This window comes from Gracilinanus agilis, chromosome 3 (assembly GCF_016433145.1).
Source record: "Gracilinanus agilis isolate LMUSP501 chromosome 3, AgileGrace, whole genome shotgun sequence".
Classification (NCBI taxonomy): Eukaryota; Metazoa; Chordata; class Mammalia; order Didelphimorphia; family Didelphidae; genus Gracilinanus; species Gracilinanus agilis.
Window position 1 is genome coordinate 664,347,681 of NC_058132.1, and position 15,084 is coordinate 664,362,764.

General features: G+C 34.4%; 1 protein-coding gene across 1 annotated transcript in view; it reads right to left on the bottom strand.

Annotated features, from left to right (window-relative positions):
* SI (sucrase-isomaltase) overlaps window positions 1–15,084 on the bottom strand; it is a 95,395-nt gene that overhangs the window by 33,432 nt on the left and 46,879 nt on the right. The window contains exons 23-27 of the mRNA XM_044667712.1: window positions 13,876–14,046; window positions 12,058–12,213; window positions 9,819–10,022; window positions 6,663–6,817; window positions 2,065–2,233 (exon numbers count right to left, since the gene is read on the bottom strand). Of these exons, the coding sequence (XP_044523647.1) occupies window positions 2,065–2,233; window positions 6,663–6,817; window positions 9,819–10,022; window positions 12,058–12,213; window positions 13,876–14,046 (855 nt within the window). The remainder of the gene's footprint in view (window positions 1–2,064; window positions 2,234–6,662; window positions 6,818–9,818; window positions 10,023–12,057; window positions 12,214–13,875; window positions 14,047–15,084) is intronic.

The following is a 15,084-nucleotide window of genomic DNA, read 5'->3' on the forward strand; positions in this document are numbered from 1 at the left end:
CAAAATATTCTGATTTCAAGTCAAAAGTCTATCCATTGCGGGGCAGCTGGGTAGCTCAGTGGAGTGAGAATCAGGCCTAGAGACAGGAGGTCCTAGGTTCAAACCCGGCCTCAGCCACTTCCCAGCTGTGTGACCCAGGGCAAGTCACTTGACCCCCATTGCCCACCCTTACCAATCTTCCACCTATGAGATAATACACCGAAAAGTACAAGGGTTAAAAAAAAAAGTCTATCCACTGGGTCACTGAATTCTGTATTTTAATGGCAGGAAACAATTCAGTTTCCCTTATAAAGTCATTTTTAGTATGCATTATCCATGTTTTCAAATTTTTTTTTTATCCTGGGACTCCATTCAAGGGCCACAACCAGTAGGCAATGGGTCACACAGTCACTCAGGGTCACCCAGCTGGGAAGTGTCTGAGCCCAGATTTGAACCTAGGACCTTTTCGTCTCTAGGCCTGGCTCTCAATCCACTGAGCTAGCCCAGCTGCCCCTACTTTAGGTTGCAGTTTCTTTAGCAGATGTAGTTTTTACAGGGTGGGGTTGCTAGCCCCACGCCCAACCCTCCTCCTTTTTCATCCAGGCTAAGGATCGTCCTTGGCCCAGGAGTGGTAAGGGTGGGCAATGGGGGTCAAGTGACTTGCCCAAGGTCACACAGCTGGAAGTTACTCCTGTTTTATTGTCTTCAAATGAGAAAGGAAGTGGATGGTGCGTTTTGTTCCCAGCTTTTGTACTGATATTTCACTGATAATATGAAATAGCTTTTTTACTAATCAGAAATATCTATAGGACAAAGAAAGCATCTACTTTTCCAGAAAGAAAAAAGAAAACCTGATTCTACCATCTCATTTTAAAAAAGAACATCAAAATATAGGAGCTCCCTGTGATAATGATTATTTAGTTAATATCACACCATCATAATATGGATGTTTGCTTGAAATATAGAGTTGTTCATCTTTTTTTTATTTTTTGGTGTATGTCATCAACACTCTTGGCAGTCAGGGGAAGCTATTCAAACCTTCTCAAAAGCATGTTTTTAAATATGTAAAATAAAATATATAGGATTTCAAAAGAAGTCAGTTGTATTACAAAGTTATTACAATACTAAAGAAAAACGTTCACAATCTCTAGATTAGGTGCTCTTATTTTACGTTAAAAATAAATTCAAGCAAAATAGGTATATCCCATATAGCAGTTCAACCTAAATTTGGATTCTTGTATATTAGCATCAATAGTAAAGACAGATCATATTCTATTATTTCCTCTAATGTCATAAGTACAGCCACTAGGTGGGCTGCTGGCTAAACTTCAATTACGGGTATTAGTTACAAAGGGAAGCCTTTGTCCTCAAGATACTAAGTCATGGGTGAAATTGGGGCAATTGTAGGGGACAAGTTTTAGCTTTTGAATGCTGATTAGAGGACAGAATTTAAAGGTGAATGTTGAAAACATATTCTTTCCCTGGAAATCAGAAGGTTTGGGACTGTGACCTTGAAGCTTACATCTGAAGCTCAGAGCTACCAAATAAGTTCATAGGACCACGGTTTTTATTCTGCAAGCAGAATTCGAAGTTTAAGTGACCTGCCAAAGTGAGCATTAGAGATGTGCTCTGAACTCGGGTCTTCTGACTCTATGGTAGGTATTAAAATGAGTCCTTTCTTCTTTATCTTGAAACAAATCTCTTTTTCCTAATCTATTTTTATTCAATACAACATAGACCTAGAAGATAAAAAATTCAAGTAGTATTCAGAGGCTTGCCATTGATTCATAGTATGGCCAATGGCAAACCTTAATTATACAAAATGGAGCTATAAACACCCACTCATACATGTTCATATTCATGTATATATATGTAAGTGTGTGTGTGTGTGTGTGTGTAGAGTTCCGTGGTATGATTTCTTTCTGAGAAATGCTTTAAGTACATCAGAAAAAAAAAATAACCGTTCATATGAGGAACAGGGATTGTCATCAGTGCAGTAATTCCATTGCAGAAGTAGCTATAATTTATAGGTTGTTCTGTGGGGAAGTCCTCTGTGAGACATGAAGGAAGAACCAAATCACTTACACCAGGCGGTTGGTCTCTGGTGAACATTCCCCAAGTATGCCAGTTCAGATCTCGCTTAAATGCAGTATGTTCAACTTCCCCAAATCCATAGAGGAATTCTGAGGGCAGGCGAGTTGATATCTGAATGAATTGGTCATGAAAAGCAAATCCAGGAAGCCGAGAATCCCAACTAATTGGAAACAACAACAACAACAAAAAAAAAAACAGCAATTATATTCTTAGTAATAAATATACTACCCTCAAAAAATCAAGAACAGTACGTCTACATCAATGTTATGATTACTATATTAATAATATTTTACATTCATAAATATCTTAGACATTTATGTGGTTAATTCTTCTTCTACCCAGTTCTAGAACAGGGTTTTACATATATTTGTATTAGGCTCTACAAAGGTAGAGACAAATCGAAAAAAACAACATCTCCAATACCTGCTTTTAATCTGTGACTTTGTTTGAACCCATATTCAAACTAGAAATTATTTTTCTAATCTAATTACCTAGATCAGGTAAAGTGAGAATTAAATAACAAAGTATTCAAAGTACTTTAAATACAAAATATAATTAACATGGTGAATCAGGATGTAAAATGAGAACAGAAAGTCCTTAAATGAAATTATCTATTAGCAGAAGTTTAATTCAATTTCCACTAAATGCATGCTCTGATACTTCATAAAATCACACATGTAGAAGGGAGTTCATTGAGCTCAAATTCCATCATTTTACACCTAAGGAAAATGAGACCCACAGAGGTCAAGGGACTTGCCCAAGTCTACAAAGATAGTAAGCATTAGAGTAAAGAATTGAACCCTGGTCTTCTGATTTCAGAAATGTGTTCCCTTAGCATCTTTCACTGAGATGACACTGTATTCTTTAAAGCTAATCCTTCCAATTAGTCACCTATTCATCTACCCATCCATCCATCCATCCATCTGTCCATTTTTCTATCCATTCACCTTTCTATACAGCCAGGCAGCCAGATAAACTGGCTAAATGGAATATTTGGGTTCAAATCAGTCAGTTGAATTCAGTCAACACACTAAGATCACAAAAGCTATCACAGCTTCTGCTAAGATGGAAAAAATCTTTAGTTCAGTCTTTTAAATTTATATGATGATTAGCCTCGTTAACTTTGGAGATAATGATCAACAGGTTGGCCAAAGATGATGGAGATTTGGGCCATAGTAATTTTTGACCATCTACTAAGTCATAAATGGCTCGTGCTCTACAAGAGAGAGAGGAATGAATCTTTGTTGATGAGCCTGGACATCTTTGAAGTCTTGGATATGTAATGTCTTCAATAATAGCAAGAATGATGTAGTGCTTTTAAGATCTGCAAAGTGCTTTATAAATGACAACCCTGGAAGATGGCTGCTGTAATTATTTTATGTGAGGAAATTGAAACAGATAGTAATTAAGTGATTTGTTCAGAATCAAACTGCTTTGTTTGTGTTTGAAGTGTCTGAAGCCAGGTCTTCCTGACTGAAGGTCCAGGCAATTGTCTGCTTCACCCAGGGTGTCTGACTCAAATAGAAATGAGGGCCATGGTTAAGTATACCTGAGGACTGCATATTGACTCAGTTTTAAAATGGGATGTTATCTATATTTTTTGTATTTTTATTTATTTTTAAAAATATTTCCTCATTATATTTTAATCTTGTTTAAAGTCAAAGGGGACATAAGTCATGTATTTGAAATTTCTGCACTGTCCTATCTAGCTCCACTTAATGTATCTAAATTCTTTATGGGAGTAAAAAGATGGTTCAGTGAGTAGAGTCTTGGTTCAGTGAGTAGAGCAAGACTTGGAGTCCAGTGCATCTATTTTCAAATTATGGTTTTTATACTTACTGGCTGAGTGACTTTGGGCCAGTCATTTTACTTTCCAGTATGGCCCAAGCAATTCTCTTGCTATTATTTACAGGTAAAGGTAAGCTAGTTGGCATAGTGGATTATAGTGTCCTGCCTAGAGTCTGGAAAACTTATCTAAGTTCAAGTCCAGCCTCAGACACTTACTAGCTGTGGGACCCTGACCAAATCATTTAACCATATTTGCCACCATTTCCACATCTGTAAAAAGAGCTGGAGAAGGAAATGGCAAACCACTCCATATCTTTGCCTCGAAAATCCCAATTGGCCATGATGAGTCAAACAGAATTTAAATGACTGAACAACAAAATAACATTAAAGACAGCTTTCACATAAGGAATTGTCCATATCAAAGAAATAGTCACTCTAGCCGTCCCTAAAGGAAGATCCTAAAGGAAAGAGAAATAAATAGGAATGAGGGGCTAAAGACCAGGACGCTCGTGAAAATGGGAGTGCAATCCACACCTTTCTGAAAGGTTCATTTTATTTTCATACCAATCCATGTTTTCAGAGAAAATCAAAATGTATTTATTGTAGATTGCTTTGTTCTTATACTCTTTTAGCATGAGAAGTCCATGATGAATCTAGTTTTGATGAAGATGAGGAAGATATACATATATATGCTATATTATATATATATATATATATATATATATATATATGTATATATATGTTGACAAATACAACATTTTCTGGGCTAGAAGCCTTGTAAAAAATTATGCAATGTCTTTTAATATATAATGAGAGTTTAGAAATAAATCATAGAAATTCTTTTCATTATGATCCACAATATTAATAGCACTGAATGCACACAATTGGTGAGCCTACCATTGTGTAGCTTTTACAGTGTTCTAAATTTTTTTCACCATAAAATATTTGTTCTTTAAAATTAAGAGCATGTCATATTTTTCTCCTTACGTTCCCTATCTCTTTCTAGTTTTTCCCCCATGTTTATCATTTCCCACTCTTGAATCTTCTTCATTCTTTATCTTCCTCCATTCATTGCCCCTCCTTTTCTCTTTTCTTCCTTCAGATTCCTATCAGCTTATGCTCCTTCTGCCAATACATTACCCTCTGAGCCTCCCAGTCCAACACATAAATAAGAAAAAAAATTGTAGCAAGAAAGAGACCAAGGATTTTTTTCAAGATGAAAAGGAAAACAGATTTTGTTCCTTACTGAAGCAGAGAAAAATAACATAATAAAGATAGGAAATTATGAATAAAATTAGAACATATTTCTTTTTTTATTCACTTTGCTCACATCTTTTGCTTTTGATATGTGAATATTATTTTTAAAAGTTAAATCCCCCTCATATAAAAAGGAGAGTTAGACAAGAAACTCAGTAAACAATTTCAGTGGTACATTTGTGATGAATTAAATGTATTTGCTTTTTTTCCCTACAATATTCATCTATCTCTTCTGGCAGACATGTATTTTATTTTCCCACCTGTGAGTCAAAAAATAATTTTTAAAGTATTCAGATTTAACATACATAATTTCTTTTGCATTTCTAATCATGAATTTTATGCTCAGTTCTGTCTCGAGCTGCTGAAACATAGTAGGGATAGACTTAAAAAATGTATAAATCATCCTTTAAGATGTGGCTAAAAGTATTCATCTTAAATATGTCTCTAATTATTGTCATTTTGATTAATAACAATATGTTTATATATATTCATACATGCTATATGTGCAGGTAAACATGTATAAATGTACATACATATTAAAGCAAATTGGTAAGTCACTCTTTCCCCTATCCTATGTAGCCAGCCACTTTGTTTAGTGGAAAGACTATTGATACTGGAATCAAAGGTCCTTATTTGAACCCTGACTCTGTCATCTTGGACTTGTACAATTTTAAGCAAACTGCCTAACCTATGTGATTTTTTTTTTATTTTTTAAATAAGAGAGTTGGACAAGATGACTTTTCATTTTCTATTTCTATTATCCTTTGAGAATAAGAACACTGAATATTTCTCGTTATGACACAGGGATACAGTTTTGTTCTCCGTATTATACTTTGGTTTCTCTTCATCACTGGCATTTAATCACTGTATATCAGCTCCAATTTCAACAGTTCTATCAGCATCCTTAATCCAAAAGGTTTAAAATAATCCAAATTCTAATGGTTGATAGGCCCAGCAATAATCCCTCTAGATACGTGTCTAATCTTTTGGTTCTCAACTTGATTAGTAGGCAGAAGCTGACATTTTGCAAGGAAATCAATGTCACCAAAAATGTGAATGAAAATCTAAGCAACTGCATGAAAAGATTTCCTCAAATCTGTTCATAACAGCCGTAAAAGAATGAGGCCTATCTAAAATAGAGCTAATTCTTCTTCATTATGAGGCAGTATGATCATAATCATACCTGACATTTTATATAGTACTTAAAAATTTACAAAGCGATTTCTACAAAATATCATTTCAGTTTCACTTATCTGAAAATGTATGGAGTATGAGTACTTACAATAGTCATTTTACAAATAAGAAAACTGAACCCCAGAGAAGTTGTTACTTGCCTGAGCTCATTGAACTAACTTAGTAAGTGGTAAAAGTGGATTTGAACTCAAACCTTCTTTATTCTAAGACTCATACACCATTCCCTAAAGGAAGCTCCTCAATTAGTTCACAATGACCCCTGCAAACTCAGAAGAAAGTTTCTACTTCCCTTCATCACTTCCCTAAGCTAGAATCCAAATGGCACCCACTTCAGACACCCAGTCACTTACATGACCACTCCTGTGCTCCTTCGACGGATCTGGATACCAAACGGCTTTTCCTTAATTTCAACGTCATACAACCGTTCTTCGTAAGTGCTGGTAGGACTGCTAGGAATATTTAGGGGCACCGGAACTTCATATCTCTTTTTGTCAGCATCATAAATCTATGTGTCAACAGAGATGACCATGGACAAGATTGATTGATTTTTTAAACGTGTCAATGTTATTCCACTCACAAACCATGAAATCATTTACATAATGATGAAAGCAGCAGCAGGGGAACAGATCTTAGAAACATCCTGTCTGATATTCCTCCCTAAGCTTTCTTTGCCAAATGGAGAAAGAAGAAATTGTTACATAGTGTTTGTTATGATTCTGTAGCCACAGAGTGAGAACAATTTAGAAGTACCCAAAACTTCTTTTTTGGACTTTTTAGGGAAAATAGTCCAAATTACTGATTTTTTAATATAATTTAATTAATACTGATTTTTAAAATAAATGTCTTGTTCTTTCAGTAAAATGCAGGTCCCCCAAATAAGGAGTAAAGTTTTCAAATTATTAGGCAAGATTTTTAGGGTATCGTATATAAACAAATGAATTAAATAATTACAAGTGAATTATTGAGCAGACATTTTAATGAATGGATAAAACGCTATTTGAAAATTCTATGTAAATAAGCCTTGACATCTTCTTTATGATAACTGGCACCCTCTATGACATGAGAATTGGTTCCACATAGCTAAATTTTGACCCAAACCCAAACTAAATTTGGGTATCCATATATCCAAAATAGTACAGTATCCATTAAGGGTTAATTACTGTTCTATAATAATAGATTGAGAAAAATCTCAGATTATAAAGTGACTTATCAGGTTATTAATTCATAGACACTTGGTGGTAATTGCCCAGAGTGAAAAAAAGCTTCTCTAATCTGCTACTTCATCCATATCACCTCAATAATACTATTATGTACCTAGTATTATAAAATTTGCGAAGCTCTTCAAAAGATACCTCTTTTGATCCTCATAAAACCCTGACCTTCAAGGTAGGTGTTACTCTTATGCCCATTTTACAGATGGGAGTCACAGAGGCACAAAGAGGTTAAGTGATTTGGCCAAGGTCACATAGCTAATAAGTGTCTAAGGCAGGATTTGGACTTGGGCCTTCCTGCTCCCATTCAACCTAACAATAACAACATGAACAATAATAAACACAATAATGGTAATAGCTAACACTTACATAGTACCTATTATGTGAGAGGCGCTGTGTAAAGGATTTTAAAATTGAAATCTCATTTGATCCTCACAACAAACTTGGGCGGTAAGAGCTCTTATTATCCCCATTTTACAGATGAAGAAATTGAGGTAAACCAATTAAGTGTCTTGCAGGGGCCACACATCTAGTATATGTTTTAAGGTTGGATTTGAAATCAGGTTAACCTCACTCCAGGCCCAGGACTCTTAAGAACTGCAGGTATTGAATTTAAATAAAAATAAAAGGTAGATGGTCTTCTTAATGGATCCTGGAACACTTTTATTATTGCTGTTTGTTGGCATAATGGTACTCCAAAAGTATTTCATAGAAAAATATATTTTTAGAGCAAAAAGGGATCTCTCATTTCACGTAGTTCAAATCATCTAATTCACAAATGAGTCCATAGAGGCCCAGGAATACCATACGTATATTGTTGGGGGTTTTTTGGTCAATTTAATTCAGTTAGCATCAGTTTAATTGATCTTTGTACACTTTCTAGAATGATTAGAGGAAGTCACAGCTCCACTAACAAAGCACTAATGTGCTATTACCATTTTTTGTCATTGTCATTTCTCTGGGGTAAGGAGAAACCCCACACTGGTTTTGATTTGCAATTCCCCTTTCATTACTTATCTAGAAAATTCTTTCACATTTATCAATACTTATTAATAGTTTAATTAAATATTTTATTATATTACTTATTGGGCATTTAATTATTAATAATAATAATTGATTAGGTCATTAATTATCTAGGTTTGTTCTTTTAAGAAATTTGTGTTCATATTATTTGACTTCTTATTTTTTGGGAAATTACTTCAATATTTGTCAGTTATCGATCATAGGTTTTAAACTTAACATCTAACCACTGGCCAGCAAATGTAATTGGAAAAATTTACAGATAGATGGATAGACAGATAGATAGATAGATAGATATAGATATACACAAAAATACATAATTAAATATACCATATAGATTATAAACAAAAATTAAATAAATATAAACATAGATAATGTTAATTTGTGCTTTTCTGGGTCTATATGATGCCCATAGGGTCCATTTCTATTTATTTGTTTGTTTTCCTTCACTAATCTAGGTAGCTTGAAAGAAATTTAATATGATTTTTTTCACCATTTGGCCATTTTCCTTTCCATCCTGGATATATTTTATACAGTTTTTCAAATTCATTTAATTATAATTACATTTTTAAAACTTTCTGTGATTATCTATATTTCTTGTTTGGTTAAGCATTTATCTTCTACACAGAGCTGTGAAAGTTGTATGACTTACTTCTGCTCTATTTCTTTTGGAATCTTTAATATTCTAGTCAAATATCCATTTTCACTTCATTATGAAATATGACATAGTATGTTGATATAAGCAAAATTTCCATCAAACTATATTCTAGATTTTTAAGAAGTTTTAAGTAGTTTTTATCAAATGGATAAGTGGATAACTATTTTTTTTCTCAAAGTAAAATGGATACCCTTAGGAGGCCGTAGTTTCCAATGTTTTAGAGGTCTTTGAACAAAGAGAGGATACCCATGTGCACTGGACTAAATAATCACTGAGTTCCCTTCCAACTTTGAGATTCTGTGATTGTATAATATGTGCTGGTTACATTATTAAGTTGTGCAGAATCAAGATAGCAATTGAAATTATAAGCCACATTTACTAAAACTTATTATTAATTTAAATAAAAATAAATTATATTAAAAAAAAAACCTTAGAAGCCCTTAAGAGCTAATAGAAAAATCAAATCAACAAAATTTAGCATTGAAAAATAAAGATCCTTTTATAGGTTGGTGTCTGGGGATGGATCAGCCAGTTGTTGAAAATTCAGATCACTGAAAAGACCTTTTCAGTGGGGGAATGGTATAGATTCATGGTATTCATATTCCCTTAGAGCATACCTTAAACTGAAGCATTTCGTTTTTATGATATTTCACCTCCAGTCGTAGATTGGGAATGGGATTAGGATATGGTAATGAGCGTTGTCTTCCAGGGGTCATTTTGAGATCAGCTGTGACACCCATTGAAGTATATGAAATTGAACTGACCGTGTAGGAATCATCCTCTGAAGGATAATAGCACCTAGGTGAATTTCCATCAACAGTCTGAAAAATAATTATATGCCATAAGGATTAGATCTTATGAGTTTTTCAAAACAATAATACCATAGTTATATCTATTAATTAGACACAATTCTTCAGTTCATAATTATTCAAACTTTAACAATTAGTGACCACAAAATGGCCCTAAGTTAGAATATATTAAAAAAATATGAAATTGAGGACCAGGGATGTTAACTAGCTAATGCCAGATCATACAGATAGTAAGCATGAAGAATAAAAACTTACGATTTATTCTGGTGACTCTAGCTAATGTTATTTCCACTAGGTCAAGAAACTTACCATAAAGAACTCTTGAATTCTGGTATTGATCATGTATTTAGGATTGAATATGAACCCTAATATTTCATTGATATTTTTGACTGCCACATATAATGTTGATTCATGTTAATCACATGATTCATAAAAATCCTGGCTCTTCCACTTACTACCTGTTACCACAAGAAAGTTCATGAAACTCTCCGGGTATCATTTTTCTTCTTGTAAAATGAGATCACTTGACAATGTAATTATTAATATTTTTTTTTGGCTCTACACCTAAGATCCCTACACTGAAAATTCTGAGGTGGTTTCCAATATAACTATCATCTAGCCATATTTCCTCCATATTGTACTGGTGAAGTTTTAATTCATTTATTTCTATTCTTGCTTACTTATATTTATTCATTCACTTATCCATTTATTTTTTTGCTTATTCACTTATTCATCCATTCATTCCTCCATCCATTTAAATTTTTGCTTGCTTATAACCCAAGGCTAATAATTATATTTGGAAGGCAACAAAGTATAATGGAGCAAAAGCTGGATGAAGTGAGGTGAGATCTGGATTTGACTCCTTATTTAATAGCAATGTAAGCTTGGTCAAGTCACTGAAACTCTGAGTGCTTCAGTTTCCTCGCTTGTAGAATGAAGGAATCTGTCAATTTACTGTTCAAAACTAAGGGTTTCACTGTATATATTAAATTTCACCTTGCTTGATATGGACTTTATTTTAGTCCTTTTTTCCTGGATCCCAACTCTATCTTTGAGGATAATATTAGTTATTTCTCCAAGTTTTGAGCAATCAGCAAACATAATAGACAGCTACTCACTTTCCTGTTCTCTCTCCCCTGTTATCTCCCTATCTAGGCAATAAATCCTTACTATCTCCAAGTGCTAGATGCATTCCTGCCAAGTTACTAGACTCTTAACATGGGGCTTTTCATAACTGAGTGAATTAGTCACCAGCTATTCTTCATAGGTGAGCATATGAGTAAAGCTTTGTCTAAAGCTCTAAAGCAGTGATGGGCAAACTATGGCCCGTGGCCCAGATACAGCCCCCTGAAATGTTCTATCCGGCCTGTGACATTATTCCTAATCTGTCGAATACAATGAGTAGGATACAATAAAATGAAACTTTGAAAGAGTTGCCTTAGAAACAGACTGACAGATAAACATTTCCTTTCCTTTGGCCCCCTCTTTAAAAAGTTTGCCCATCGCTGCTCTAAAGTCATTAAAAATAAAACAAAAACTCAGTACAACCTAGAAAGGGTAAATGATTTAGCAAAGGCTATATAGTTAAAATTTTCAGGAGCAAGATTTGAATTCAGGTCCTGTGTTTACAAAGTCAGTGCTTTTTCAATTATACTACATCTCTTATACATTGAAAGTATCCTATGCATTCCAAAGTTCCTCACATAAATGGAGTAGAGTTCTCCTTATTCATAAGATGAGACCTAGGGTTTACCAAACAACACTTTTCAAACCATAAACCCATAAGTGAAATCAAACACTCTTGCCCCTAAATCAGTGTCTAATTTCCAATTTCAATTTTCAAACTTCCTTCTTATATAAACTTTGTCATATATTTTAGTATCTATTTTTAATTTTATTTCAATTAAAGGAGGATTTTTTTAAAGCACCAACTATATACTAGTAACTCTATTTGGACCTACATTTATAGAAATGTAAATATGGGTATTTTTTTTTTTATTTCAGTGTTCAAGTCATGACATAAAACACCAAATAATTTGATTATTACCGTATTCCACAAACATCCCCGGGCTTGGCATTTTTCCATGGTTTCGCCATCATCATCTGGATAACAACCAAATCTCTCTTTTATAGGGAAGTATGAAACCCATTTTAATCTGTAGGACTCGCCAAGTTGAAGCTTGAGTCCTGTAATTTGAAGAACCTTTAAAAGCAAAAAAGTTGATTATTATCCACACCTGATCACATAGAAATAATGAAGGAAAGAAAGTGGTACATTAATAAACTAAGAGTACCATGTTCTTTCCTTCATTGTTTTCTAATCATTTCAGGCTCTTTCTTCTGCTTTCCTGAAACACATTTTTACCCTATCTTTATTAATGACATTAACTTGTTCTCTTTACCATCAAGCAGAAAAGAGTCCTTTTAAAAATTATGGTTTTATAAGAATATCCAAGACATAATGGGTAATAACTAGGAGGAATGATGAATAATGTTATATGTATTTTTCAGAGATCTCTTTCTAAATGATCAGTAAATCAGGAATGGTCATCAGTGAGAGAAAAATGAAGAATCTCAATCTGTTCCCAACTAGAGAAGAACCAAAAGAGGAGAAGGGTAACATCAGAATAAGGGGCCCATATCTCCCAATCAGTAAATGGGCAGGGGACATAAGTAGGCAATTTTCAAATAAAGAAATCATAACTATCAACAAACATATGAGAAAGTGTTATAACTCTCTAATAATTAGAGAAATGCAAATCAAAACAACTCTTATGTATCACCTGACACCTAGCAGATTGGCTAAAATGACAACAGGGGAGAGTAATGAATGTTGGATGGGGATGTGGCAAAATTGGGACATTAATGCATTGCTGGTGGAGTTGTGAATTGATCCAATCATTCTGGATGACAATTTGGAACTATGCTCAAAAGGTTTTAAAAGACTATCTGCCTTTTGGTCCAGCCACAGCACTGCTTGATTTATACCCCAAAGAGATAATAAGGAAAAAGATTTGTAAAAAATATTTATAGCTTCACTCTTTGTGGTGGCAAAAAAAATTGGAAAATGAGAGAATGTCCTTCAATTGGGGAATAGCTGAACAAATTGTGGTATCTGTTGGTGATAGAATACTATTGTGCGCAGAGGAATAAAGAACTGGAGGAATTCCATGTGAACTGAAATGACCTCCAGGAATTGATGCAGAGTGAAAGGAGCAGAACCAGGAGAACATTGTACACAGAGACTGATACACTGTGTTACAATGGAACATAACAGACTTCTCTACTAGCAGCAATGCAAGGATCCAGAGGAAGGCTGAAGGACTTATGAGAAAGAAAACTAGCCACATTCAGAGGAAGAACTGTGGGAAGAAAAATACAAAAGAAAAACAATTGGATGAACACATGGTCTGATGGGGATATTATTGGGGATATAACCACTAAAAGAAAACTCTAGCCCAACTATCAATAATATAGAATTAGATCTTATCAATGATACATGTAAAACCCAGTGGAATTGCACATTGGCTAAAGGGGGTTGAGGGAGAGGGAAAGAACATGAAATATGTAACTATGGGAAAATATTCAAAAGAAAAACAAAAACAAACAAACAAAAAAAGAATAAGAGGCCCAGTTTAGCAAAATCAATTCCAATTATACATTTAAAGGATGGTTACTTCAATCAAGGAGTTTGACATCAACTAGAATAATATTTAATCAACAAAAATTCAAGAAAACAAAATTATGTAACCCAGTGAGTGAAATAATTTTAAAAGGTGTTCAGAATTTATGAATAATGACAAAGAATCAGAAGGTCTTATCTTATAGTTGTGGTAAAACATATATGTCCTAACATCTTAGTTACCTGGTTTGAAGGATCATGAGTTGACTGATGATTAGATGGTAGAACATTGTTATTTAGATCAGTCACCGTGATGGTTGTAGCAGCATATTCAAATCCAAGAATTTTAATTTCCTCAAATGCTAGTGGACTGGTGAAGGATGATGAATGTGCAAGAACAATATCTAATGTATCCTGAAAAAAGAAATTTCATTAGTTAAATATCACTTATACCTGAAATTTTTATAACTCTAAAGTTAAGAAATTACCAATGAATGTGAATGTATTAAATTCCTATAATGTTCTAGAAATTGTACTAGGAAATGGAGATACAAATGTAGAAAAAAATATAACAATCCCTAGTCTCAAGAAGCTTATATTCTAATGAAGGAGACAAGTGCATAGATAAGTATATCCAAAATAAAAACAAATAAATACAAATAATCTCAAATCAGCTAAAAACAGGAAAGGAGAGGAGAAATGGTGGGTCTATATGTTAGCAGTGAGAAAATCAAGAGATATTTCATATAGAACATGATGCCTGTGAACATCTCTTATAGCTGAGAGCTACTCTCTCTTTACTTCCACCACAGTCTGCCTTTTATTTCTTTTTCAATCATCAGCATTTTACTTTTTTCCCCTTTCTTTTCCATTCCCACAACCCCTTATCACTGGGGGGGGGGGGGAAAGAAAAACAAAACCCTCATATTTAATATGCCTAGTGTTGTGAGGAGGTTTACTTAGTTATTATTTAGGAGACCTAGCAGGAAGGGCTCGAGAATTCCAAATGGAATGGGGAAGCAGGAAGTGTGGCTCTCTCTGAGACAGACTCCATGGTGCTTGGGACAAGTTGTAACTGATCCTGGGAGATCTCAGAGGAAGTGGAGTTTGTACCCAGATTTCCACACATCCTGAAGGAAGACTGTCATCTACTTGTGGGAGATTTTGGTAGAGACTATTAATCCCAACCTGAGTTGCAGGTTAACTTGGGCTGGGTTAGCTCCCAGAATCTACCCACCTGAAAGAGTACAGCTAGTGGTCATGGAGGAGCTGCAACATTGCTGGATTGTGTCAGGACTCTGCTGTGAGGATACCCACTTCAGTCCTGGTATTTTCTGGGCCCTGTCTTGCTTTAGGTCTCAGTTATTGTAGATAAGTCCCTCCCCTGACCCTGTGGTTTGCCCTTAGTCTGAAAGTGCAGAAACCCCTATTCCCATCCTTTACCATAGTTCC